The sequence below is a fragment of the Artibeus jamaicensis genome, unplaced genomic scaffold (assembly GCF_021234435.1).
Source record: "Artibeus jamaicensis isolate MK-2021 breed Jamaican fruit bat unplaced genomic scaffold, CSHL_Jam_final contig_76, whole genome shotgun sequence".
NCBI classification, from domain to species: Eukaryota; Metazoa; Chordata; class Mammalia; order Chiroptera; family Phyllostomidae; genus Artibeus; species Artibeus jamaicensis.
Genome location: NW_026521954.1, coordinates 25,706,947 through 25,730,214, shown reverse-complemented (window position 1 = coordinate 25,730,214; position 23,268 = coordinate 25,706,947). Strand labels below are relative to the sequence as shown.

Sequence of the window (23,268 nt, the reverse complement as noted above, 5' to 3'; positions counted from 1 at the left end):
CTCGGAGGCGTGGGCATCCTCTGCCCACTTTACAGATCAGGAAACTGAGGCTCGGAGCCGTCATGGAGCAGACGGCAGTAATGCCCTGTGCCAGGGGTGGGGGGCTCCTGCCTTTTCCTGCCCGGTGCCCAGTTCCCGGGAGACCACGGTGTGATTCTTGGGCTACAGACTGAGAGTCTGAGGGGGCCTGGATTCGAGTCAGGCTGAGAGTTGGCACTGTTTGCAAAAGACACTTGCTAAGTTTTGGCAGGACCCCCCCAGTCAGACAGGGCTGTGTCTGAGCCCTTTGCTTAGGCTGTCTGGCCACCCAGCCAGCCTTGGCTGTGTGACGTCCTCAAGCCCAGGGTGACCTGGGGGCCTGGGGACCTGAGCTCCAGGGGCCAGGGTTGCACATCCCACGGGGCCCGAGCTGCCCTTGCACCTGCAAATTTCCCCCAGCGTGGCACTCCATCTGGGGGCCTTCGGGACTGTGGCTCACTCACTTCTCCGGGCCGGACAAGAGCCACCGGCTTGGTTGTCCCTGGGGCTTGCTGGGCAGCCGCCAGGAGTCGTGGCCGACGTACAGCTTCGGTCCCACTCCCGACGGCTGTCATCTGGGCAGTGGGAGGGCCGGCCGGTGCCCAGGCTCCCCTGCAGACCTGTGGTTAGTTTGCCCCCGAGAGCGCAGAGGCCGGGCTTTCATCTCCATGTGGAAAACAGAGGCGCTGACCCCTGGGAGGAGGAGTCAGCAGGGGCCGCATCTTGTCAGGGTCCTGTAGCCCAGTCCCCAGTGTCCCAGCTCTCAGGCCTGGTGTCAGTCTTGTCCTCGGTGGCCCATGTGAGGCAGGGTGCTCCGAAAGGCCCAAAGGCCCGAGCCCTCTGCCGGCTGCAGGTAAGGACCCCGCCTGGCATGTCCTTACCTGGGCCGCGGTCTCTGGGGGTGGGGGACTGGGGGTTCCTGTCATTGCCCCGGGCACAGGGTCAGTGTTTCAGTTCGGGATGTGCGGGATGGGTCCTGACAGGCTGAGCTGGATGGGAAGTTATGTGCTCAGACTCGGTAGGAGAGCAGGTCAGTCCAGCTGGGTGACCACCCCTCAGAAAGGCCAGCGGAGAGCACTCACCTTCCTGGGAGAAGGACGTGCTGGCTCTGTCCCGTTGCGGTCACCTCTGGCTGTACGTGGTGCCTCATCCCTTCATGTTCTTCACTCACTCGTTCACCGGCCTGTGATGTGCGGGTGCCCAGCAGTGAGGTGGGGCAGGCATGGAGGAAGGACCGGCCTGGGTTCAAAGGCCACCTGCTGATCCAGGACCTTGAACTTGAGGAAGGCACGGACTCGCTCTGAGCCTCCGTCCTCCGATCCGTGAAGTGGGCTGTGGGGGACTAGGGGACCACGTTCGGGGAGCCCCAGCTCAGTCCGACACAGGGCAGGCCGGTTTTGCTTACTGTGAAGTCAGACTTTCAAAACACAAAGTGCGTCCTTCAAAGTGCCAAGTGGCTGCGCCTGCTGACGAGCCTGATCTCTCACTGGGGGCAAGGGGGTTGGCTGCGTCTCACCAGGCAGCCCTGCGGCCCCTGCTCTCGGTTTGGAGGGCCTGTCCCCGTGGGAGAGGGGACCCGCGTGCCTGGCTCCTCAGCCCGTAAAAGGCCCTCACACGGGCGACCTTTTCTGGGGCTGTTTCTGTGTTTTGAGCGCAGCTGGGAGGTGGGAACCCAGAAGGAGCCGTGAGCTTCCTGACAGTCGGTTTTCCCTTCCAGCCTCGAGGCGCCTGGACGGGGAGGACGGAAGTTTCGACCTGGATAACAGGAAGGTAATGCAGGTGGACCTGCCGTAGGGCAAGCTGTGTAGAAGGGAATGGGGCTTGGTGGGCTCGTCCGACCTGAAACCTCGTCCCCCGAGGGCACGCAGAACAGGGGCCGAATTCGGGGGCTGGGTCGGGCTCCTCCCCTGCGGCCTCCCTCCTACCTGTGGCATCAGCCCAGCTACTACCCGAGTCCTCGCGATGCCCCCAGGCAGCCTGGTGGCCGCTCTGTGACCGAGCAGGCGTCTGAAACCAGAGGAAAGTAAACCGCTGTGCGTCCTGGAACAGCCTCGGCAGGCGTTTTCAGTGACGGGCCCAAGCACGTGCCTCGGGCGCCGCGGCCCCTCTCCGTCCTGAAGGAAGGCGGGCGTGTGCAGACAGAGGGGCTCACCTGGCTCTCCCCGTGTGAGGCCATTTGGGCCCAGCCCTCCCGGAGCCTCAGTTTCCCCTTCTGTAAAACGGGTCAGCACCGTCACAGAGGACCCACAAAATCACGTGACTTTTTTGTGTTTCTCGGCAGAAGACCAGCTGGCTGACCCTCAGCGGGGGTATGGGCACCAGGAGTAACTCTCCGGGTCTGGACAGCCAGAGTGTGTCGCACAGCAGCGGGGCGGACAGAGACCCTCAGCAGACAGTGCCAGGAGACGACTTCTACTCACGTGAGTGGTTCTTCTGAGCAAGGAGCTGTCCATGTGGCATGAGACGCCTCGCAGCCCCTTGATGCCGAGCTGGCCCCCCAGATCTAAGCCTTGCTCGCTAAACACTGTAGGAGCACACGGACAGACCTCGGGGCAAACCAGGAAGGGGGCAGGTGCTTTGCCCTTGCTGGCCCCTTGACAGACACGTTAGCCACTGCTTGGCCCGTGGGCTGCACCAGCTGCTCCTCGAGGACCTTCCAGAGGAGCTGGCAAGAGGGCAGAGAGCCAAGTCCAGAGAAGGGCCCCCCGGGCTGCCAGGCCGGACGTGGGCGCCCCTTTCCCTCCAGAGCAGATGCAATCGTGGTCCAGGTGGCGAGTCCAGACTCGGAGTTGATGTCAACGGCATTGTCCCGTGTCCTGTGCTTGTCCTGAGCAAGGGACCGGGAGTTGGGACTATGTATATGAGGACGTATGGGAGACAAAGATGGTGTCGTGCAGCCTGAGTTAGTGAGGAGCTGCTGTCAGGTGTGGGACAGACTCCCAAGAACGGCCCTCACTTCCAGAAGCCGTAAGTCACAGGCAGCAGTAGGTCGAAGGCCCTTGGGAGACCCCTGTGCATCTGCGGGGCCCCGTGGGCCGAGGGTGGTTTTCTGGGGCAAACTTGAGTCTTAGCAGAGGCCCAGCAAGGACGGCCACGGGCACAAGAACACACAGGAAAGGTGTCTGCTTCGCCGGAGTCCCACCCGAGCTCCAATCCCGCCCGGCCAGGCTGTCAGAGCCCCGGAGGAGGGGGCGCATGTCGCAGCCCGTGCTCTGCCCCGCCCACAGCGCATGCTCCGCCTGCAGCCCACTGGTCCTTGTTGGCATCACCCTCCGCGGTGGGCGACAGTGTCCCAGTGGGAGAGGACAGAGAGGATTGGTCATCGTCCCTGTGAAAGAAGAGCTCGAACAAAGCGAAGCTTGTGTTTTGTGTGTGACCTCTGTGAGCGGGGTCTGCAGCCCCCGTGCGTCTGCTCCTCCTGGGGTGCAGCTCTCCCAGTGTCAGGGGCTCAGAGCCAGTGCCCAGAGCCGATGTCACCAGGGGAAGGTCAGACCCAGAACACCTCAGGGGGCTTGTCCAGGACGTGCTTCTCCTGGAGCAGATCTGGAGGGGACATGGCAGATGCCCGTCCCACCAGCAGGCAGGCCGAGGGGTGCGGGCCTGGTCAGAGGAGAACCAGTGGGCGGGCTCCTGCAGCCCCTCCCTGCTCACGGTGCCCAGCGCCCGGGGGGTGGTGCAGGGCGGGCTGGCTCTCAGCCTGGCCTTTCTGCTCTGTGCTCCTTTCCCTGATGTGGTGTGTGGGAGGTGTGAGCCCCCCGGGCACCAGACTGGCAGCCCCGTGGCGGTCCTCCCACACCTGGGGGGCAACGAGACCTCAGCCCCGGCCCCAAGCTCCCAGGAAATTATCTGGAAATCTCGGGGTGGTCTTCCCCACCCTCAGTCTGGCCCGCCCGGGTGGTGGGTGCCCTTCCTCTGCAGGCTGGGAGCGTGCCCCTCCCCTCCCCCAGTCTGCTCAGGGGGTGCCCAAGGCTGCCCCAGTGGTCCCTGCTAGTGGTGGTGGCCTGCCTGCGCCTTGGGCTGAGGGAGGGGGGCGTCTGCCTGTGCCACTCACCCGCACTGTGTCCTGTGCATGTCGCCTTCACCGCTGAGCTCTGCTTCCTCGCCTGCAAATGCCACCAGGTGCCCTGGCGCCGTGCACGGCACCCCACAGGTGGCAGGCCAGGCGAGGCTGGAAGATGGCACCGGGTTTCAGTGAGCCTGTCCCACACCTGCAAGGGCTTGTCTGTCCACCCCCGGCTGCCTTGTCATACCTGCATGCGCCACCACGGGTGCCAACGCAGCCGCCCCCGGGGCAGCGTGCCCCTGGCCTACAGGAACGGACAGCCGTGCTGGAAGCCGCGACCTGACTGACCGAATCCTGGGAAGAATGAACAGTGTGTGTGTGTGCGTGTGTGTGTGTGTCTTGCACTGATGCTTACGGTGACGGGGATCCCAGTCATCCGCTGCCGTGTCCCCTGGGCCGGAGCCCAGTGTCCAGCCATTGCGGCTGTGACTTGATTTCTGTCCTGTTGTCTGTGCTTTGGTCCCCAACGTGCGTGAGGGCAGCAGAGAGGGCCCAGCTGCGGGCTGCCCAGTTCAGGTGCGCCTTGCTCGCTGCCAGCCTCTGGGGAGGCTGGGACGGCCTGGGCAGTGTTCACAGAGGGTTGTGCACCTGTGTCCGGGTTCCTTTGAGCCCCCAAGTGTGACTCCCTCGACACCAGTTCCATCTGCAAACAACTGCTGCTAAACAAAGCGTGTGCACCCAGCGGGACACGCCCACCTGCACCCCGGGGACATCCGCCTGCAGTGTGCCCTCGGACGCTCGGCTCGTGACACCCGGCACAGTGGGCGCTCAATAACTGTTTGTTGGATTGAGACGCGTTAAATTCAACGGGTATTTATTGAGCGCCCACTGTGTGCCAGACGCTGTGCAGGGCGCCGAGAGGGGGACCAAGGAGCCGAGGGCAGCCACGGCCCCGGGAGGCTGCAGGGGCTGGGAGAGGCGGAGGCCCCGGTGGGAGCCGGCACGCGTGTGCCCGCCCCCCACCGCGTGCCGGGGCCCTATGGGGGCTCCTGGGGACTGGTCCCTGCCTCACCCCACTCGTGACTCCATCCATGCATCTCACCTGGGATGGAATCATTGTTTGGCCGTTCGTCTGTCTGTCCAGCAGGTGCGGCAGATGCGGTACCGTACGTGCTGGGCCTGGGGCCAGGCAGCACAGAGCTGCTGGTGAATACGGCCCAGTCCCCTTCCCAGCAGGAAAGCCACCGTTCGAGTGGCACTGACAACCAGGGGGGCTCCCCACCAGCACCGCTGCCGTCTGCAGCGGGGGCCTCCAGCCTGGCATTTGTGACAGACGGCCACTCGTCCCCTCACATGGCTCGTGGGGCGTCCTCTGGACTGCCACATCAAGGGCTGTGGTGTCCCAGAGCCTGGTTTCTGCAAAGGGGAGGGGTGGTGTCTGTGTTTTGTTACCAGAAGATGGCCCCGAGGTGTGTAGGAGGAGACGCACTGTCCCCAGTGGGACCTGAGGTGCTGGGCCCCTCCCCTGGCCTGTGCCCCGTGTTTAGGTGGGCCAACTGCCGCTCCGGGCCCCACCTTCCCAACCCTTCAGGTCCTGTCCTCTCTTTTGAGGTCCCCAGTCCCCCCTGGGTGGTCAGTGTCAGACCATGTCCCCCGGGCCAGCTGTAGACCTTGCCCAGGGGACCCACAGACCCTGGGAGGGGGGCTGGGCTCTCCCCTCACATCCCACTGCAGGAGGGGAGTGGGGCGGCTTGGGACCGGGCTGCGAGTGCCAGCGGCCCTGACGGGTGGTCCCGGTGTGGGCGGCTGTGCCCCAACCCTGCCCGTGGCTTTGGCATTTGTGTCACCTTCTGCCTGCCCCTCCCCCCCACGGACCCCCACATTGGATGGGATGTGCAGTTGTCACCTGCCTGGTTACCAAGGGAACGGCGGCCAGAGGCTGGTCAGCAGCGGCCTTTCCGAGGTTCCCGGTACTCCTCTGGGGTTTCAAGGGGCAAAGAAATGGCTCTCACGCTTCTTAGTTTATGGTTGAAAGGGAGGGGCACCCTGGTTTGCCACCAACCTCACAGGACTATCAGGTGGGGTGGGCAACCTGCCCAGTTCGCATATAATGACCCTGAGGCCCCAGGGCCAGAATCCTGGGAATCGAAAGGGCCTTGGGTCCCTTTCTTTTATGAGGGGCCAGCCAGGGCCCAGTGAGGGGATGACCCTCTGTGAGAGCCTTCTGGGTGCAGACGCCGTGTAGCTGCTGGGGCGGCGCCAGGCCGAGCAGCGTCTTGCCCTGGGGAGCTGACGTTCCGGGGCCCCGTGTCTCAGACTTCGAGAGAGGCTGGGGACTGGGATTGTGTTGTGAAATCTCCTCGTTGCACGCAGCTTGAGATTGTTGAAAGAATAAAATGGTCCCGGGCCCTGTGGTTGGTGGTGGCTGGGCCTCCATTTTCCACTCACCCCTCTGCTGCCAGAGACCAGAGGCTCCCGGGGTCCTGGGCGCCTCGGTGCATCCCCACCTCCCTGGCTTCTTTCTCCATCCCTGGGAACAGACATCGCTACACGGGCAGGCGTGGTCTTCAAGGGCGTTGCCGCGTCACCTGCCAGCCCTGCACCTGGCTTTGCCCCCCCCCCGGGCCGAGCCGGCCTGTGTGACAGCTATATTGTCTGTTTCAGGGTTCCCCTGTTCCAGACCCGACCCTCTGCCAGGACTTGGAAGGAATGGCCTGGACCACCGGGTAGGTGCCCCGCCCCCCACCCTGGCCCGTCTGGCGCTAATGTTACCGTGAGCGGTTCCCACGGCTTTGAGACCACACAGCCCGCGGAGGCCCGGGCACCGCCTGCCCGCCTGTGCCTGCTGCTCCCCCAGGCACCCCCCCCACTCCTTCGGACCAGGCCAGGCAGAGCATCACCTCCCTGCCCCACCTCCGTGTGTACAGGCGGGGAGACAGCCCCCCCCCCCGTCCTCCTTCTGTGACCCGGAACCTGAGAAGGACCTTAAACTGTGAGCCAAGGCTCCACCCTGCTCCCTTTGCTGGGTGCCCCTGCCCCTCACTGCTGCCACTGTCACCTTGCTCCGCCACAGGTGGCCTTGGCACCTGCCATCACCACGCAGAGCGGTGGTCTCTGTGGCTGCTCCCAGTGGGAAGCTGGTTGGACCCCCTCCTCCAGGTGTCCCCGGTTTGGGGACAGTCAGAGGACAGCCCAGACTGTGTGGTGCCTGACTTATCCCCCATGGGGGTGTGGGGGCCACGGGACCCTGATGAAGACTTGCCCATCTCTGCCCCTCTCCCCACAGCTTCCCTGGGTGTCCAGTGAGAATCCCTCAGGCTGGTGGGCGTGATGACGCCAGAGCCCCTCCCCCCACCTCTCCCTGCCGAGGATGTTTGTCCATAAACCGAGGCAATTCGTCTTCAAGGGCAGCCACTCCAAGCTGGTGGTCTCAGCCATAAGTGTAGCACAGGGGGCAGCTCCTCCAGCCTCCCCCAGGAGGGTCTCGGAGCCAGGGGCCAGTCCCCCAGGACACGGCTGAGAACAGGGACATATCCCCGGAGCTGCCAATGTCCTCTCGGCTTCTCTGTCCACCCCAGCTGTGCTGGAGGAGCTGGCGTGTCTGCCCTGGGCCAGGCTCGCTTGTCCCAGGATGAGCCGAACCAGGATGTACATGCCGCCCGCTTCTTCCGGTGGCTTCAGTGGGTTTGTCCACCCTTCCTGTCCTCTGTGAGAAAGTGGGACTGAGGTCCACGGACGGTCACAGCCCCAGGAAGCTCAGTGTTAGGGTTTGGGAACAGCTGGTCCAGACACTTGGGCGGGGACCCTGTCCTCGTCCCCCCCTCTAGAACGGAGTCAGAAGCTGACCATGGAACTCAGAGCTCCACCCTGTGAACACCCTGCCAGCCTGCGGGGGGGGGGCAGCCTGTGAGGAAGCCCAGGTGTCCTTCCCGGGGGGAGTGCAGAAGGGGGGCTTCATCATCACGTGAAGACTCGATTTTCACGTCGTTTCTGGGGGGAGCAGTCAATATCACGGTGATTTCGCCTCAGGTTCTTTTCTCCCCTGGAACATTTTCTCCTTTTCACTCTGCCTAAGACTCTTAGGTAATGTCATGCTTATTTCTCAGTGGGAAGGCCAGGTACTTACCTTCCAATGGCCAGCCCGTCATCCCTTGGGTCCCCAGGGAGCGTGTGCACCCCTTGTTGTCAGTGGCCTGCAGAGTCCCCAAGTCACTTTTTCCGTTGTTTCTTGGTTCATTTTTACTTCCAGAAAGGATTCTTGGTGGGCTAGAGTAAAAGCCCAGGTGAGGTGTGACCCAAAGCCCATTAACACCAAGTCAGGAAGGAGGAGAGGGGCAACTGTAGCAGAAAATTACATCAAAAACAACATTGTATCGGAAAGCCGCAGAGCTGAGCTCCCAGCTTCCCACTCGCGGCAGGTGCTGCGGCTTCTGGCAGAGAGAGGGATCTGTTACAGGGCCATCCCCGTTTGTCCCCAGCTCCCGAGCATGTAGTCCCTGGCGGGTGTCACGGCTCTCTGGGGAATAAGCAGAGAAGGAGCTGCCTGCCGCTGGCTCTTCTGGGGACACGTGCCACTGGGCCTGTTTCTCAGAGAAAGACCACTGGCCACCAACAGTCCCAGTGGCAGCCCCTGGAAGGGGTCCCATCTTGAAAACCCCTGATGCTAAATGTGAACAGTCCGACCTCTCCTACTGCAGCACCGAGGGTCAGGTCAGGACTCGCGGCACAAAGCAGGGACACGGTTTACAGAGTGGCTGGAGCACTCGTCGCTTTAAATGCACCGAGCGGGATAAAATGCAAGGGTGCTGGCTGCTGTCACAGCGAGTTTGGTGGGTGCTTGCAGCGTGAGCTGATTTCTTCTGAAATCAGACATGCAGATCCAGTGTAAAAATTGCACGCATGGCTAACGCGGGCAGCTGAGTTCCTCCAACAGGAGTGTGAGAAACACATATGCCCTTGGAACCGGTTCCCCACGCCACTTGATAAACGCCCATGGGTGTGACTCTAAGGACAACGCTAACGAATGACAGAATCTCGACACTTTCCAGCCGTGACACTGGGAAGAGCTTGGGCCTTCGCATCAGACAGCCCTGAGTTCAAACCCCAGCCCTACCCCTCACGGGGTGTGTCTTTGGGCAAGTTGCGTGCATTTTCTGCCATTTTCCAGTCTTTACGAAGTTTGTCCTTACCTGTTAAGGTGATTGTGAGGACAGGTGATGTGGCCATGAAATCTTGTGAGCTCCACAGTGTGGTTCCCACCCGAGTCATTCTTATCGAAGCAAGTTCCTGTCCGGTCTTCCCTCCGGGCCAGTGGTTGCTGCGTGCCGCCGCACGACCCGGCATGAGCATTAGGGAGAGAGGCACACAGCCAGGGGTGCAGGGCCACAATGTCCCTGCTGCTATTAGCCATGCTGGTACAGTCTTTGAAAAGCAAAACACATCAGCCAGATTTTTGTTTTACAGTACCACACATTTGCTGTGTGACCTTGGGCAAGTTGCTTAACCTCTCTGAGCCTTGTTCCTAAACTGGTCCTAACAATGCCCACCTCCTCGGGTTGCAGTGGAAATGAGTGAATGTGAGGTAGAGCAGCTGGCACGTAATGACACTGAACAAAGGGCAGAGGTGAATCATTCGGTGGTCCTCTGTGGAGACCAGCAGAGGTGCGCCTGTTGGTGCACCTTTGTGGGGCCCTGCAGGCCCGCACACACAGCAGCAGCCCCAGGCTCCCTGGCACCCGAGAGGTCTTGAAGACCGTGGCCCCACTTGGCAACTAAAGCCAGGACGCTGCTCTGTCCCTGCTCTGGGCTGATCCCCCGCTTCCCTCTCCACCCGAACTGTGCCCCACCCTCCCTCCTGGGAGTCTCCGGCCTGTCTCAGAGCGTGACAGAGCCAAGGACGCTAGTTCTGCCTCCAGGAAGTTGGTTTCCAACTGCTCACGGTGGCCCTGATGGCCTGTTTGGACGGCCTGTGATGCAGGACAGTGGTCACTAGGGGGCGACATTTCCCTTCTCTGTCACAGGCAGGTTGAGGCCAGTGGCTGGCAAGTTTACCCAGTTGTTCCAGGAGGAGGTGCGTGTCAGTGACCTGAGATGGGGGTCTCAAAAAAGTGTCCTCGCAAGGAAGGAAAATGATTCGGGCCGGGGGCTCCTGGGCTGGGCCTAGGGCAGGCCAGGGAGGCATGTACCAAGCTCAGGAATCCAGATAATGTTTTAATGCCATGCTTTTAAAAACCCAAATTAATGCAGACAGATCGACGATGAACAAAATATCAAACATTTAAATAAAGACTGGCTCCAACCCTGCACTTAACGTGCGACCCCACTCACCGGCCCCGCTCCCCTGTTTGGGGGGCAGGACCTGGGACCCCTGTTCTCCCAGGCCCGGAGCCCCACCTCAAGCACTGTGGGCTCCCCGCTCCTGCTTCTGCGGGGTCAGAGCTGAAAGCACTCGTTCTTGCAATGCGATTGGAGGGCGCGGAAGATGGCCCGCCTTCGACAGCAGAGCCCTCCCCGTGAAGGCGAACCCCAGGCTGTTTCAGGAGTGCTGGCCAGGAGCCCTGGCCCTGTGTGGGACCTGTACCAGGTTCAAGGCTTGGACGGTGGAGGGCAGACGGGCCCTGGTGGGGCTCAGTGCCTGCTTGTGGGGGCGGGGGGGGCTCTCGGGAGGGCATTTGCAGGTGGGCAGAGGGAGAGAGAATTCCAGGCATTCTGGGTCATGACTCATTAGAAGGTGAAGCTTGCTGCCAGTGCTGGGTGCTGCGGACAGGTGAGGAGGGCACCTGAGACAGGCAGCAGGGCTCTGGGTCCATGTGCCCTCTGCACGTGTCACCCTCTTAAAGTCCTCGTCAGTCACAGCCTCCTCTCTGTACAAGTGCTTGCCACATGCTGGGCTCTGTCCCGGGGGCTGTGTGGACACCAGCCAGGAAGCACCTGGAGACGGCAGGGTCCGGAGGGGAGCAGAGGCCCCATGGAGCAGCCTCTGTGCCGAGTCTGGTAGGAGTTGCCTGGACCGCAGCGTGTGAGCGAAGCTGCCAGCTGACACCCACCCACCTGGGCCGTGAGGCCCACTGCCCGCCCCTACGGCCTGCCTCCTGCCACCCTTTCTCTTTTTCTTCCAGAATGCCAATTTGGTCCCTGGCGAAGCAGACCCGGATGCCAGCTGGGGCACTCGAGGTACCAGGAGCAGGGACCCCTGGGGTCTCTGGCTGGGACAGGGGTCACTGACACGGCCCCCCAGGGCCAGCTGGCTGCAGCCATCCGGGAGTGAGGGGAGCCCGGGATGCTCTTGTCCCGCCTCTTCCAAGGGCCTCTGCTCACCTCAGTTCTCCGGGGGCCCAAGGCGCTCCCTCTCTCCCAGCAGCCCCCGCCTGGGCTGTCACTCTGGTCCCTTGGGGACTAGGAACTGTGTGGGGATGGCTGCCCCGTCAGGGTACCGGCCAGCCCTCCCCCCAGTGAATTTTCGTGATGGTGAGAGAGTCAGAGTGGCAGTGAAAGGCCCCGGGTCTGAGCCCAAGGAGCCCCCCCACCCCGCTCGACTTCTGGGCCTCTCCCAAGGGCGCCACAGAGGCGTTCGGCCCAGGGCTCTGCCAGCTCCGAGCCAGCTGGGGCCTGCACCACCGGTCCCACGCCGGGTTCCTCATCCTGGCGCCCCGAGGGGGATGGCGTGGGGGGCAGCTCCCTCTCGTGGGCTGGTCTGCACGGCCAGGCAGAGCATGGGGTGTCCCAGCCTGTCCCTCTAAGAGCCTCTCCGAGTCCTGGGCTCACCGCTGACGCGTCCAGAATCCCATGCATCACACTGAAAACTTCGGGGACCGGCTCCTCGACCAGGAGCCCTGCCAGGGACTCTCCCCCGAGACAGGCTCGTGGTCCGGGTTCCAGGGTTTGTGTCTGTGTGGCTTCTGCATGTTCAGGGAGGCTTCTGTCCACACGAGTTGACTTTTTAACGAGACGCTTCGAATCTGGAGGGAAGACCCTTACGACACTGGCGTGTGGAGCTCGGAGATTTAAAAGGAGGACTAAAGGGTTAGGGACGGGAGCAGGAGGCTGGGGGCTCAGGCCCCAGGGAGGCTGCGGGTCTCCAAGACGCCCCTAACACTTCTACCCAGACCGCCCGCTCCTCAGGGACAGGCAGGCAGCTTTCTCGGGTGACTCGGCCTGTGCGGGGGACACCGTGCCACTTCCAGCTCCCAGTCTGGCTCTAGCCTTCTGACCACCTCCTGCTCTGGGCTTCCCACCAGGAAGGGCAGGACCCTCCTCCTAGGGCAGCCACTGGGGGACCGGGAGCCGCGTGGCCCAGCTGACTGCAGGGGCGGGGGCTGGGCCCTGATGGGACTGCTTCCCCCTTTGTGCCCGGAGCCCGCGGTCTCTCAGCCGCCGCCCATGCTCTCTGCTCTTTCTCTGACAGAATACAAGGTAAGAAAGAGGGGCCACCGCCTGTGCTGACCTCCGACCTCTTCCTGCCACCGCCGGCCAGGTGAAAAGTCCCCTTTGTTGTGCTTTTCCTATGACGTGGGTCCGATGCAGACGCAAGTATGCCCCTCCCCCAGCCCAGCTGGGCTCTGCGTCCCTGCCTGAGCCGGCTGGGGGCGAACCCGCGGTCTCCTCCCCCGCAGGTCTACCCGTATGACGCCCTCATCGTGACAAACCGGATTCGCGTGAAACTGCCCAGAGATGTGGACCGGACGAGGCTGGAGGTGAGAGCGGCTCTGCGGGGGGGTCCTCCCCTCAGTGACTCTGCAGGCACCTCGTCCACGGCGCGACCCTCGTCGCCCCTGGTGTCCCTGCTGGGGGCGGTGCCGGCACAGCAAGGGCTCGGGTCCAGGGCCCGCATTGGTTCAGGGCGTGGGAACTTGGGGTCAGGGACTCTTGTGCCCAGCAAGGCGGCCGTGCCAGGAGGCCCCCGCTGCTCGAGGTCTGGGCGGGAAAGGCTCGCAGCTACCAGGCATGCTTGTCTGTCCCAAGTCTGGAGAGCGGACACTTGTCCCAACCGATGTGCGACTTCTCGTGGTCCAGGAGGACACGCTGGCCTGTGGGGGGCAAGGGCTGTCACCGTAGACCAGCGCGCGGCAGGGGGCACAGCCCCCAGGACGGTCGAAATCCGAGTGTAACTTCTGACTCCCCACAGCTGGAGGACAGCTGTCCCTCGGTGTCCGCGGGGGTGGGTTCCCCGCACAGCGCCCGCTGTGTCTGCAGGCTCCCAGCCGAGGCTCACAGACACCGTGGTCGGTTGAGTGTGCCGGTGCGTGGAGCCCAGGGACAGGGGGGCTGAGTGGACATGCAGTGGACAGACCCTCAGGCTAGGGGGCCCGTGCGGTTCGGATTCCTGTTGCCCGAGGGTCAGCTCTACCGCATGTAAAAGGCCCCACAGGGCGTCGGCGCAGAACAGGGTTTGGATAATGATGCGCCTGGGAGGACGAACTTCGCCGAGCCCCTCCGAGCCGGGTCCAAGGGGGCCCACGTGCAGCTTCGTGCCCACAGGCGTCCCAGGAAGTGGTCAACGGCCAGATGCTCGGTTCGAGTCCAGAGCCGGGTCAGGAATGTCTCAGTGCCTTTTAATGGTGCTTTCACTGGACGTGAGGGCGCTGGAGGTCCCTGAATGCCTGGGGCCACCCTGTCCCATCTGTGCTCCATCAGGGCTGGGCACACAGTAGGTGCCGGGAGCATAGGAGGCCTACTGTGCATCCAGCCAGCACCAGGCCCTGCCAGCCTGCCTGCCCAGGGGGTGACTCTGGCAGCAGCCAGGAGAGAAGCGAGGGGGCCGTGCAAACAGCCCCGTCCAGGGCTGAGAGCGGAGTGCTGAGCCGGCCCTGGGAGGAGCAACAGGACTGTCACCGGCAGAGAAGGGGGAGCACGGGAGGGTCTTCCAGGCCCAGGGACCCGTGGGGGCAGGGCCAGGGAGGCCGGTGCTCAGAGTGCACAGAGCGGCAGAACTCAGGCCCCGCCCCTCACTCAGGGGTGCAGCCCGGGGGTCCCGGTCGTGGTCCTGGGCAGCAGCTGCCCGGGCCTCCCTGTGGCCACCCCGCTTTCTCTGCAGGGACGCACTCTGGCTCCCCTGCAGTGGGTTCCTTGTTCATGGACTGGGCCCGTCCCCAGGACAAACGTCACTCCTATAAAATGGGCTGCCGGGCTGGGTGGCTCTGGGGTCGGGAGCAGCCTGGAGGCAGCGGCTGTTGTGGGACTCGGCTCCCTGTGGCCCTGCCCTGTGGGCCAGGGCTCTCTCTCCACCAGGGGATCCCAGCGCGCTGCCTGCCCTGGGCACCGCAGTGGTGGCCCTGGGGCCCCCAGCCACCGGGACTTGCGTCTTCCCCTTGGGACTGGGGCACTCGTTAAAGGACTCCCATCCTACCCCCCTCTCCTACCCCCCAACACAGACTGAAAGGTGCGAAATATGAAGTAGTTAACACAAGCAAACCTTTTTAAAAAGCGACTGGGGAGTGTGTCTGGACTAATCTTTCAGATCTTCCAGCACACACCCAAGGGCGCGTCCCTGTCGTCCCTCTCCCGGGGCCTTCTGGCTTGGCCGGAAGGCCCCGTGGGACTGTGGCCACCGTGGGCCCCTCCCACAGGCTCCGGGGCTGGGAGGGCCCGGGATGGGCCATGTCCCTGCAGCAGAGGAGGGACCCTGACAGTTTTCTTCCGGAGGAAAGAGCTTTATTTTTAACAGAAAAACAATCCACAACACTTGTAAAACTCCGGGAAAAGACACCGGAGAACGGAAACCTCCCCCAGAATTCCCCACCGGCCCAACCCCCGGCCGTCCGGGAGCCGCTTCCTGCTCAGGCGCGCGCCCCCCCCCCACCACCACCACACTGCCTGGGTTTTGGATGAGGCTTCACACACGGCTGATGCCACTGGACATCTGCCTGTTTCTTTAAACTCAACCGTTTTCCACACTGGTTCCCATGGAGCCATCTGTCCCTTTAAACAATTGTGTGGTGGCCCTGTGTCCATGTTCCCCACGCAGGAGGGTCCCAAAGGCCACGTCTGGCTCCCACCCATGCCCCACTGGCTGAGCTCGGTCACAGGGCAAAGCCACGTGCAGGGCGGGCTGGGGTGGCAGTGTGCCCTGCGAGAGGAGAGCAAGGCTGGGCGGGGGGAGCAGGGGTGTTGCCAGGCCAGGTCCCAGCAGGAAGGCTCCTCTGTCCCGGGGTCCAGGTGTGCTGCCTACCCTCTGCCAAAGTGCCGAGCTGAGCCTCGCATCCCTGGGTGAGAGTGGGTCCTGGAGTTGGGGGGTGCTCGCCAGTGGGAGCCCCATCCTCACAGACCTAGTCTGACAGGGAGGCAATCAGCTGTGACCCAGAGGGGGTGTGCGCTTAACCACTGACGTAAGGGCTGCACAGGGGAGGAAGGTGGGCCTGTGAGTGGCTGAAAAGTAGGTCAGAATTAACTGGGCGCGGCCAGCGTGCCCGCACGTGAGGATGTAAGCCGAGGAGCGGCGGCCGGAAGAGACCTCCAGGAAGAGCAATGGCTTGTGCAAAGGCCCCGGGGCAGGGGGAAGCCAGGCCTGTTTGAGGAGGAAGTCGAGGTGGCTGTATTGGAGCAGGGGACACTAAGGACAGGACAGGCCTTGCCAGGCCCTGGGCCCTGGCGAGCAGTTTGGTTTTGGTCTAGAAGCAGTGGCTTTACAGTGGGGCACTCAGGATTCGGTTTGTAATTTAGAACCACGCCGGCGCTGCGCTGGGAGGCCGATCGGCTGTGTGCATGCAGGGAGCCTGTTGAGCATGGAATCAGGTCGTCCGAGCAAGACCGGCAGACAGTGTGGGCAGCGTGGAGGCAGGAAGCAGGTGGATCCGGGCAGTGTTTGGGGCTCGAGGTGGCAGGCCTTGGTGACAGCAGGTGTGCTGTGGAGGGGCTGTGACCCTAGGCCGTCGGGATGTGGTGGTGGATGGAGGGGTCACTGGGCAGAGGGTGACAAGCCAGGACACTGACGATGATTGGCGCTCCGGCCCCCGAGGCCCAGCCGAGGGATCCCAGGACAGGCAGGCAGGCGGAGGGAAAGGCACCTGGCAATGCCTAGTGGGTGCCCGGTGAATGCCAGTCACTTACCAAGGTGGTATGACAGTCCTCTGCCATTCCGGAAGGTGGCACTGCGGGAAGTGGGCAGATGAGCCGTATGATCTTCACAGGCAGAGGGGGACCAGCAGGCTGGCTTCCCAGGGGCCCCCTGGGGCCCACGACCCCGTGGTGTCTGTCCTAGTCAGTCTGGGTCCCAGTCCCCCACCCCCGGGTCCTGCCTGGGAGTCCCTCAGAACCCCCTCTGCCAGGCAGTTGCTCTGAGGGGCCGCTGTGCCAGGAGCTCCCCACTTGAGGGAAAGGAGCTTACCTGTTCCTGGGAGAAAACTCAGGGGTCCGCTCGTCTGAGGGCACTCCCTACCCACTTCTGTCTGTCACGGGCTGAAACATGTCACCGCTGTGGCGGTGCGCCAGTCGCTTGACGTCCGAGGTGGTGTCCTGGTGGAAAGAGACGCTCAGGTCAAGATGACCTGGTGTGAACCCAGGCTCCACGATGTCCAGCTGTGTGACTGTGGGCAGGTGACCCAGCCACCCGGAGCCGGACTCCACTCTGTCCAATGGCACTGCATGGCTGTCCCGCGCAGCGTCACCGGCGCTGATTTGGTTGCTGAACAGCAGGCACGGACACCAACCGGGGGCAAGCTCGGGACGGGGGCGCGGTGGGTGGGCGGTTTGGTTATTCCGTCCTGGTGATCCCCACGTTCCCAGCCTGAGAGGGAACCACGCAGGTGACACCGGAGCAGAGAGAGCTCTCCACGGGGCCGAGGCTGTGGGAGGGCCGAGCGAGCGCTGCGCCTGCTGAGGACTCGAGGAAGAACCGGGAGGCTGAAAGGATGTGGGGACGGCCACGAGGCTCGGCCGCCCGGAGGGGAAAGGGCTCGCTCCTTGACGCCCAGCGCCGGCAGCCAGTGGCACCGTAGGCTCCGTGGGGTCTGGTTTAGTGAACAAACACTTGTCCCACCCCACGGCGGCGCTCCGGGCTGTTGCACACGTGGCTTTCACACCTGATGTGGCACTGCAGAGACGGGCCTGGGAGGCGGAGGGGCCGCAGGGCCTTCCTGGTCCCATAGCCCCCGAGAGATTCAACGGCGCTTTGCAGAAGGAGTTCCTAACCCCCCTCCGTACCTCAGCCTCCCAGCGCACGTGTGCAGACGCTCTGTCCCCTAAGTGGGGTCCTCTGGAGAAATGGGACCAGCAGGAGGCAGGCAGGGGGACAGACAGAGATGCAGACAGACACAGACTTTTTTTGAGGGGCTGGCATGTGAACCAGTGGGGCTGGCGTGTCTGGAGTCTGCAGGACAGGTGGCTAGGGTGGCCGGGCAGCATCGGCCAGGCTTGCACGCAGTGTGACCAGACAGACAGCAGAGTGTGCTGTGGGGAGGGGCTCCCTGTCCCGCCCTTGGCCTGGAGGCAGCGTCCCTGGGAGTCACTGGAGGGTCCTCATGGATTCGGCAGCCCGGACCTTTCTTTCTGAGCGCCGGGCGGCACAGGGCAGCTGCAGGAAGGGGAGCAGCTGACGCCTCACAGCAGCGCCCCGTCCTGGCCTCCAGGTCTGGAGGCCCAGCGGTAAGAGCCCAAGCCTGGGATGTGCCTCAGTGAGAAGGGCTTGCAGGGACAGGAGAACCGGCTTTGTTTACTGCCCCCCAGCCCCCTGCCAGGCCGATCCTCTGAGAACCTGACGGACACTGGTGATGGCGCCGGGTCCCGGTTGTGCTGCACACGTCTATCTGAAAGATGGGTCAGCGCCAGCGTCTATGGTTCCAGGGGCCCAAGAGGTTGGTGGTGGTTCAGCACGGAGAGGCATGGCATGGCTCCAGGGGCCTGAGTGGCCAGGGCAATCTAGGGGGCCCCCTGGAGGAGGGGACATTTGAGCTAGGACCCATGGGAGGAGGAGGAGCCACTGTGTGTCGGGGAGGGTGGTGGTAGCAGGAAGAACACTGCAGGCCCTGGGGTGGCAAAGAGCCTGGAATGTTCCAGAAACCATAGATGGCAGGGGTCTGGCACAGCGCCCTCCCTTCTCTTTGTTGTTCACCAGTGTTGCTTTGATGAGCTCCTGCCGGGAGTCAGAGGTCAGCCGTCAGGGCGTCCTGTTTTCAGGACACCTTTGGCATTTGGTCCAGGTCACACCTCAGAGTCGGAGGTTCATTTGTCCAGGTCACGGGGCGTCTCCTCTGCAAGGCCTTCCTGGGTCACCCCTGATCCCTCAGCCCTCCAGAGGATTTACTTGCTTTCTGACATGCCTCTTCATGGGGCCAGGGAGCTCTGGGGGGTGAGTGAGGGCGGCCTGGTCTGGCCGATGTCAGGGTCCCAGACCTAGCACCCACAGGTGAGCGGCCCCTCTGCAAAGGTGCCACCCCCTGGGCCTCCTGCCTGCCAGCTCCAGAAGGGACTGGGCTGTGCCTGGGGCCAGCCCTCCTAGGGAGCCTTGAGGAAGCAGGGTCAGGGGAGTTGGCCCAGGGGTCATCTGTGCATGGCCCCGTCCTGCCAGCTATGGATGGGGGAGGGGTGTGACTCTGAGAGGGGGGCCAGTGCCTCAGCCGCCATAAGCAGGCCTGGCCACCCCTTCTCACCTAGAAGGCAGGTAGACTCAGCCGGGCGAGGCAGGATCCCTGGAGTCCCCAGGTCCCTCCTCATTGACACCCCCCCCCCCAGCTCTCCATGCCCTGCAGGGCTGTGGAGGCCTGGCCCTGCTTCTTTCGGCTCCACCTCCCTGGCTTCTTTCAGGCACCGGACTCGTGGCTTTTCTCTTATTTATGTCTTTTAACGGCCCCTGGCCACTCCCAGGGACCTGTGTCTCTGGCCTGTCCCAGGCCCCCAGTCAGTATTTGCTGAATATTGGGAAAGCACATTCCTCTCCTCCTTCCTTCCCCACGCCCGATTGTCCCACCTTAATTGGGAGGACTGTGCCTTGGTACCTGGACGTGGCGCTGCCGCCTGCGACGACAATTCTGAGCGTCTGTGCACTGGGCAGGAAGGCCTCAGCCACCAAGAACCCCTGGGTGAATGGCTCACTGCTGGCAAGCTCCGGCATTCCACCTCCTGTGGGCAAGTTCAAGGTCGCAGCCAGCAGCGGCCGACGGGGCCTTCCTGCCAGAGACTAGCTTGATGGGGGCGGGGGGAGCGAGGTCCGTGTCCTCACAACTCCGTGTTTGTGTGTGCACGCGTGTGTCCGCACTCTGAGTGTGTCCGTGTGTGTGAGTGTGCGGGTGCACTTTCTCTCTTCACCGTCACGCCAGCCTTCAGTGTGGCCGGTCTCTTTGCAAAGTCCGGGAAAGCATACTTTTTTGTGCAAGAATTGGTTTTTAATTTTTTTTATTTTTAAAGATTTTGCTTATTTATTTTTAGACAGAGGGGAAGGGAGAAAGAGAGGGAGAGAAACATCATTGTGGGGTTGCCTCTTGCATGCCCCCCACTGGAGACCTGGTCTGCAGCCCAGGCATGTGCCCTGACTGAGAATCGAACTGGCGACCCTTTGCTTTGCAGGCCGGTGCTCAGTCCACTGAGCCACACCAGCCAGGGCGAGGATTGGTTTCTTTATTGTAAGATTCATGTAAATAAAATGCAGCATTTTACCTGTTTTAAGGTGTGTGGTTCGGGGACACCAAGCACGTCCCCAGCGACCACCTTGTCTGTTTAGTCTCCGCAGGCTCCCGGCTCCCCAGGCGGAGACCCCGCCCCTGTAGGCGGGCACTCCTGCCGCACCCCTTGCCCTGGGCCACCACGGTCTGGTTTGGTCCCCATGGGAGCACCCGCCCTGGGTGTTTTGGAGGAGCGGCCTCAGACAAAACAGGCGGCCTTTCGTGCCGGCCTCTGTCGCGGGGCCTCATGTTTCCGGCTCTTGTCCACGCCACGGCAGGTGTCGGAATGTCACTGCTCGTGGGCTCCAGCACGTCTGGCCTACCCGCGTGTCCTTCGGTGGACAGCTGGGCTGTCTGGGCCCCTGTGACAAGGCCACCGTGAACCCGGACCTGCAGGCCTGCGACTCAGTCCCGCGGTCAGTTCTTCCGGATCCGCCGGGGAGGCTTTGTCAGTGGGGGACTGCAGACCGTTATCCACACGGCTACACAGAGCCACGCTTTTTAAGCAAAGGCAGAGGGGAATTCGAACCCGGTCCTCTGGGGGCAGGAGCCCGACCCCTTCCAGCTGCAGGCGCCCAGGCTGGGAGGATGTGAGTGAGTTTCTCTGAGCCTATGGACAGAGACAGGTGTGCGGGGCTGGGAGCAGACACCGGCAAGAGGGAGGCCGGAACTCGGTGGCAGTGGGGGATGCTTGCCCGACCACCCCGACCACCTTGGTGGCTGACACCCATGTCCCTGGCCAGGGCCAGTCCTGAGGTAGCCCAGTGCTAACTGCATGGTCTTACTCATCCCTGCAACTCCAGGAGGGGTACAGGGGCCGCCTTCAGGTACAGGGAGTAGACCGAGGCTCTGGGGCCGGCTGGCACGGGCGCCCTTGACCTCCATGTGGCCCAGCCCTCCATGGGGCCCCCAGACAAGGAGGAGGGCTCAGAGAGACAAGCACTAATCACACAGCTGAGGCTGGGGGGCAGGGGGAATGGGGCTCGGACGCAGGCCGGCCTGCCTGGCTCCCGGGCCCACTCTCCACGCCTATCTTCCTCATCAGTAAAATGGGCTGTCATAACCTCCACCCCTCCTGTCGGAGGGCCCACGAAAATTAAATAACGGGAACCCACAGAACCTCAGGTGTTTGCAGGCAGGTGGGAGTCCTGGTCCCGGGCACGCTTGTGGCTTCGGTTCGCGTGGGGGTGGGTGTGTAGGTGTCACCAAGAGTCCCTACCCGAGTCCCTCTCCTCTGGGCTTGCTTCCGACAGCTGCAGAATGGGGGTGAGGGGGATGCAGAGGGGACCTGCAGGACCCGAGGCCCCAGCTGCTGAGGGCGGCCACCGGACCCTCACCGCAGTCCTACCTCTGGTGGCCCAGTGGCACGTCGCAGAGTTGCTGACCGCTCCCTTCTGGTGTCTCCCCACCCCCTTTTTTTCCAGAGACACTTGTCGCCGGAGGAGTTCCAGGAAGTGTTTGGGATGAGCGTGGAGGAGTTCGACCGCCTGGCCCTCTGGAAGCGGAACGACCTGAAGAAGAAGGCCCTGCTCTTCTGACGGCTGCCCGGGCTCTGACGGCGGAACGTGCGGGCAGGGGCGGGGGTGCGGGCGCCTGCGGGAACCAAGCACAGCCCTCCTGTCGCACTGGCTCTGGCTTCTCTGTGTCCGCTGGGTGGGTGGGGCGCCGGGGAGGGCTGGGGGTGGGGCGGGAGTGGGTCCCACCCCAGGTTCACTGGCAGCTCTCCCACTGTCACAGTTCAGGGCCCCTCCCCACTGTGCTTGGCACCGGGGAGACACTGCAGAATGGCTGTCCCAGGGGGTGGAGGGACATTCAGACAACCACAGCCGCCTCCCTTGGCCTTTGGAGCACAGAGGTGGCTGGGACTTGAGATTTGAGTGACAGGCACTGACACAATCACTGGTGGGGGACACGGGGCTCCCCATGTCCCGGGCCCCGCCCACCTGCCCCTCCCAGCCCCAGAGGCGCAGCCTCACTGGTGATCCCGCAGCCCAGGGTGCCCGGGGCTGTGCCAAGCGTGGGGCGCACCAGTTTTGTGGCCGTCTGTGACCCAGTCTCTTTTTAGGGACGAATGTCAACCTGACAGGGTACTGTCCCCCAGGGCCCTCTGTGCACTGCGTCATTCTTTCAAATCCGCCCCTAGATGCCTAAATGATGCCTATAAAGTAACACAAAAGTTTTATTTTGTTAAAGAGCATAGCCTACTTAAACATGAGATGACACATGGAAAGAGTTTAGTTTTCCAGTCCCGCTGAGGGAGTGCTTCGGCCTTTCTGCCCCCGCGCCCCGTTCCACAGTGTGTGGTCTCGGTTCCCGGTGTGTCCCTCGGACGCGGGGCTCCTCGTCTGGCTTCCGTTCGCCTTCTTTCTTTCACACCAGTCAGTCACACGGGTGCCCCGAAAGGCAGGCCCTCCCCCCAGTGCTGTCTGTAGGAACAAGTGAACTGCGGACCCACGGTGATTCCCTCGCTGTCGTCTTCCAAGTCTTAAGGAGAAGGAAGTTCTGCCAACGAGCTGGAACCAAGGGTGTCCGTGTGCCGGTGTCCTCCCACCCCAAGTGGCTCCCACTCCACCTGGCTCCCACCCATGTGGCAGCCAGCCCGTCCCACCTCCCCGCAGTGGAACACGGACATGTGGCCCCAGGAGCGGTGCCTCGTGGCTGACCGGTCCTGAGACGGACACCAACCCCTGGGGACAGAGGATGGGACACCTCTCCCCTCTGCTAGGTCGGCAGTGCGCCCCGCTTGGTGGCGCTGGGTCTGTCCTTCGGTGTGGGTCAGGGTATGGTGCCCCTAACGGAGTGTTTGTGACGTGTGTCCAGAGGCTTACGAAAACCAGAAGGGGTCCCCCGCGTCTGTTCCCAGTGTCCTGTGGAGCTGTGTCTTGGTGTGTCCCGGACGTCCCTGCCTGTGAGTCAGCGTTACTCAGCTTCCTCCCAGCCCCGTGACACGCCGCGTCCCGTTGCGCACCCGGCTTCTTGCCAGCCCGGCTTGGCCGGGGAGGGGGGAACCTCGGCACCTAACGCGCTTCCTTCCGCGTAGCAACCTGAGCGTGAGCACCTGGCAACCCTGCGTTCTCCTCAGTGCCATGTCCTCCTGTCAGCCCAGGCCAGCCTGGAAAATAAAGGACGATGCACTGTGACTCCTGCAAGTGCAGAGCCGCTTCTTAGAAACACGCGCCATTTCTAGTGGGCCGGGCCCCTTCTGCTGACGCTGTGTGGGGAGGGGGTCTGCCCGGAGAGCTGGCGCTGGGTGCGTGCACAGAGTGGGCGATGCTGTTGGGGCTGGACCGGGGGTCGACCTTGGAACGCCACAGGCCTGGGACCCCTGCTTGCTCAGGAGCGCGTCTCTGCCGATGGCAGAGAGCTGACACCGGCCCCAGTCAGGCTGGGGGGACCGAGTGCCAACAAGGCTGCCCGCTGCCCGAAGGACGGCCGGAAGGAGGCCCCGAATGCACCATGGAGCTCAGGGAGGCTCTCAGAGAAGGTGCTGCCCGAACTAATTCATCATGTCTTGGCTTGGAAGTGACACTCGCCACCTTTAGGCCGGCCTATTGGCCAGCACTAGTCCCGTGACCCCACCCCACTTGCAGAGGAGTCTGGGGAACGCAGCACCCGTGTGACCCAGAGGAGAGAAGGCCAGCACCAGCGGTGAGCGGT

At 63.1% G+C, this 23,268-nt stretch overlaps 1 protein-coding gene across 1 annotated transcript in view; it reads left to right on the top strand.

Moving 5' to 3' along the window:
* Window positions 1–21,255, top strand: part of ABLIM2 (actin binding LIM protein family member 2) — a 71,518-nt gene extending 50,263 nt beyond the window's left edge. The window contains exons 16-22 of the mRNA XM_053672466.1: window positions 1,736–1,788; window positions 2,300–2,438; window positions 6,686–6,747; window positions 11,140–11,194; window positions 12,426–12,433; window positions 12,634–12,714; window positions 21,036–21,255. Of these exons, the coding sequence (XP_053528441.1) occupies window positions 1,736–1,788; window positions 2,300–2,438; window positions 6,686–6,747; window positions 11,140–11,194; window positions 12,426–12,433; window positions 12,634–12,714; window positions 21,036–21,149 (512 nt within the window). The 3' untranslated portion in view covers window positions 21,150–21,255. The remainder of the gene's footprint in view (window positions 1–1,735; window positions 1,789–2,299; window positions 2,439–6,685; window positions 6,748–11,139; window positions 11,195–12,425; window positions 12,434–12,633; window positions 12,715–21,035) is intronic.
* The last annotated feature ends 2,013 nt before the right edge of the window (window positions 21,256–23,268 follow it).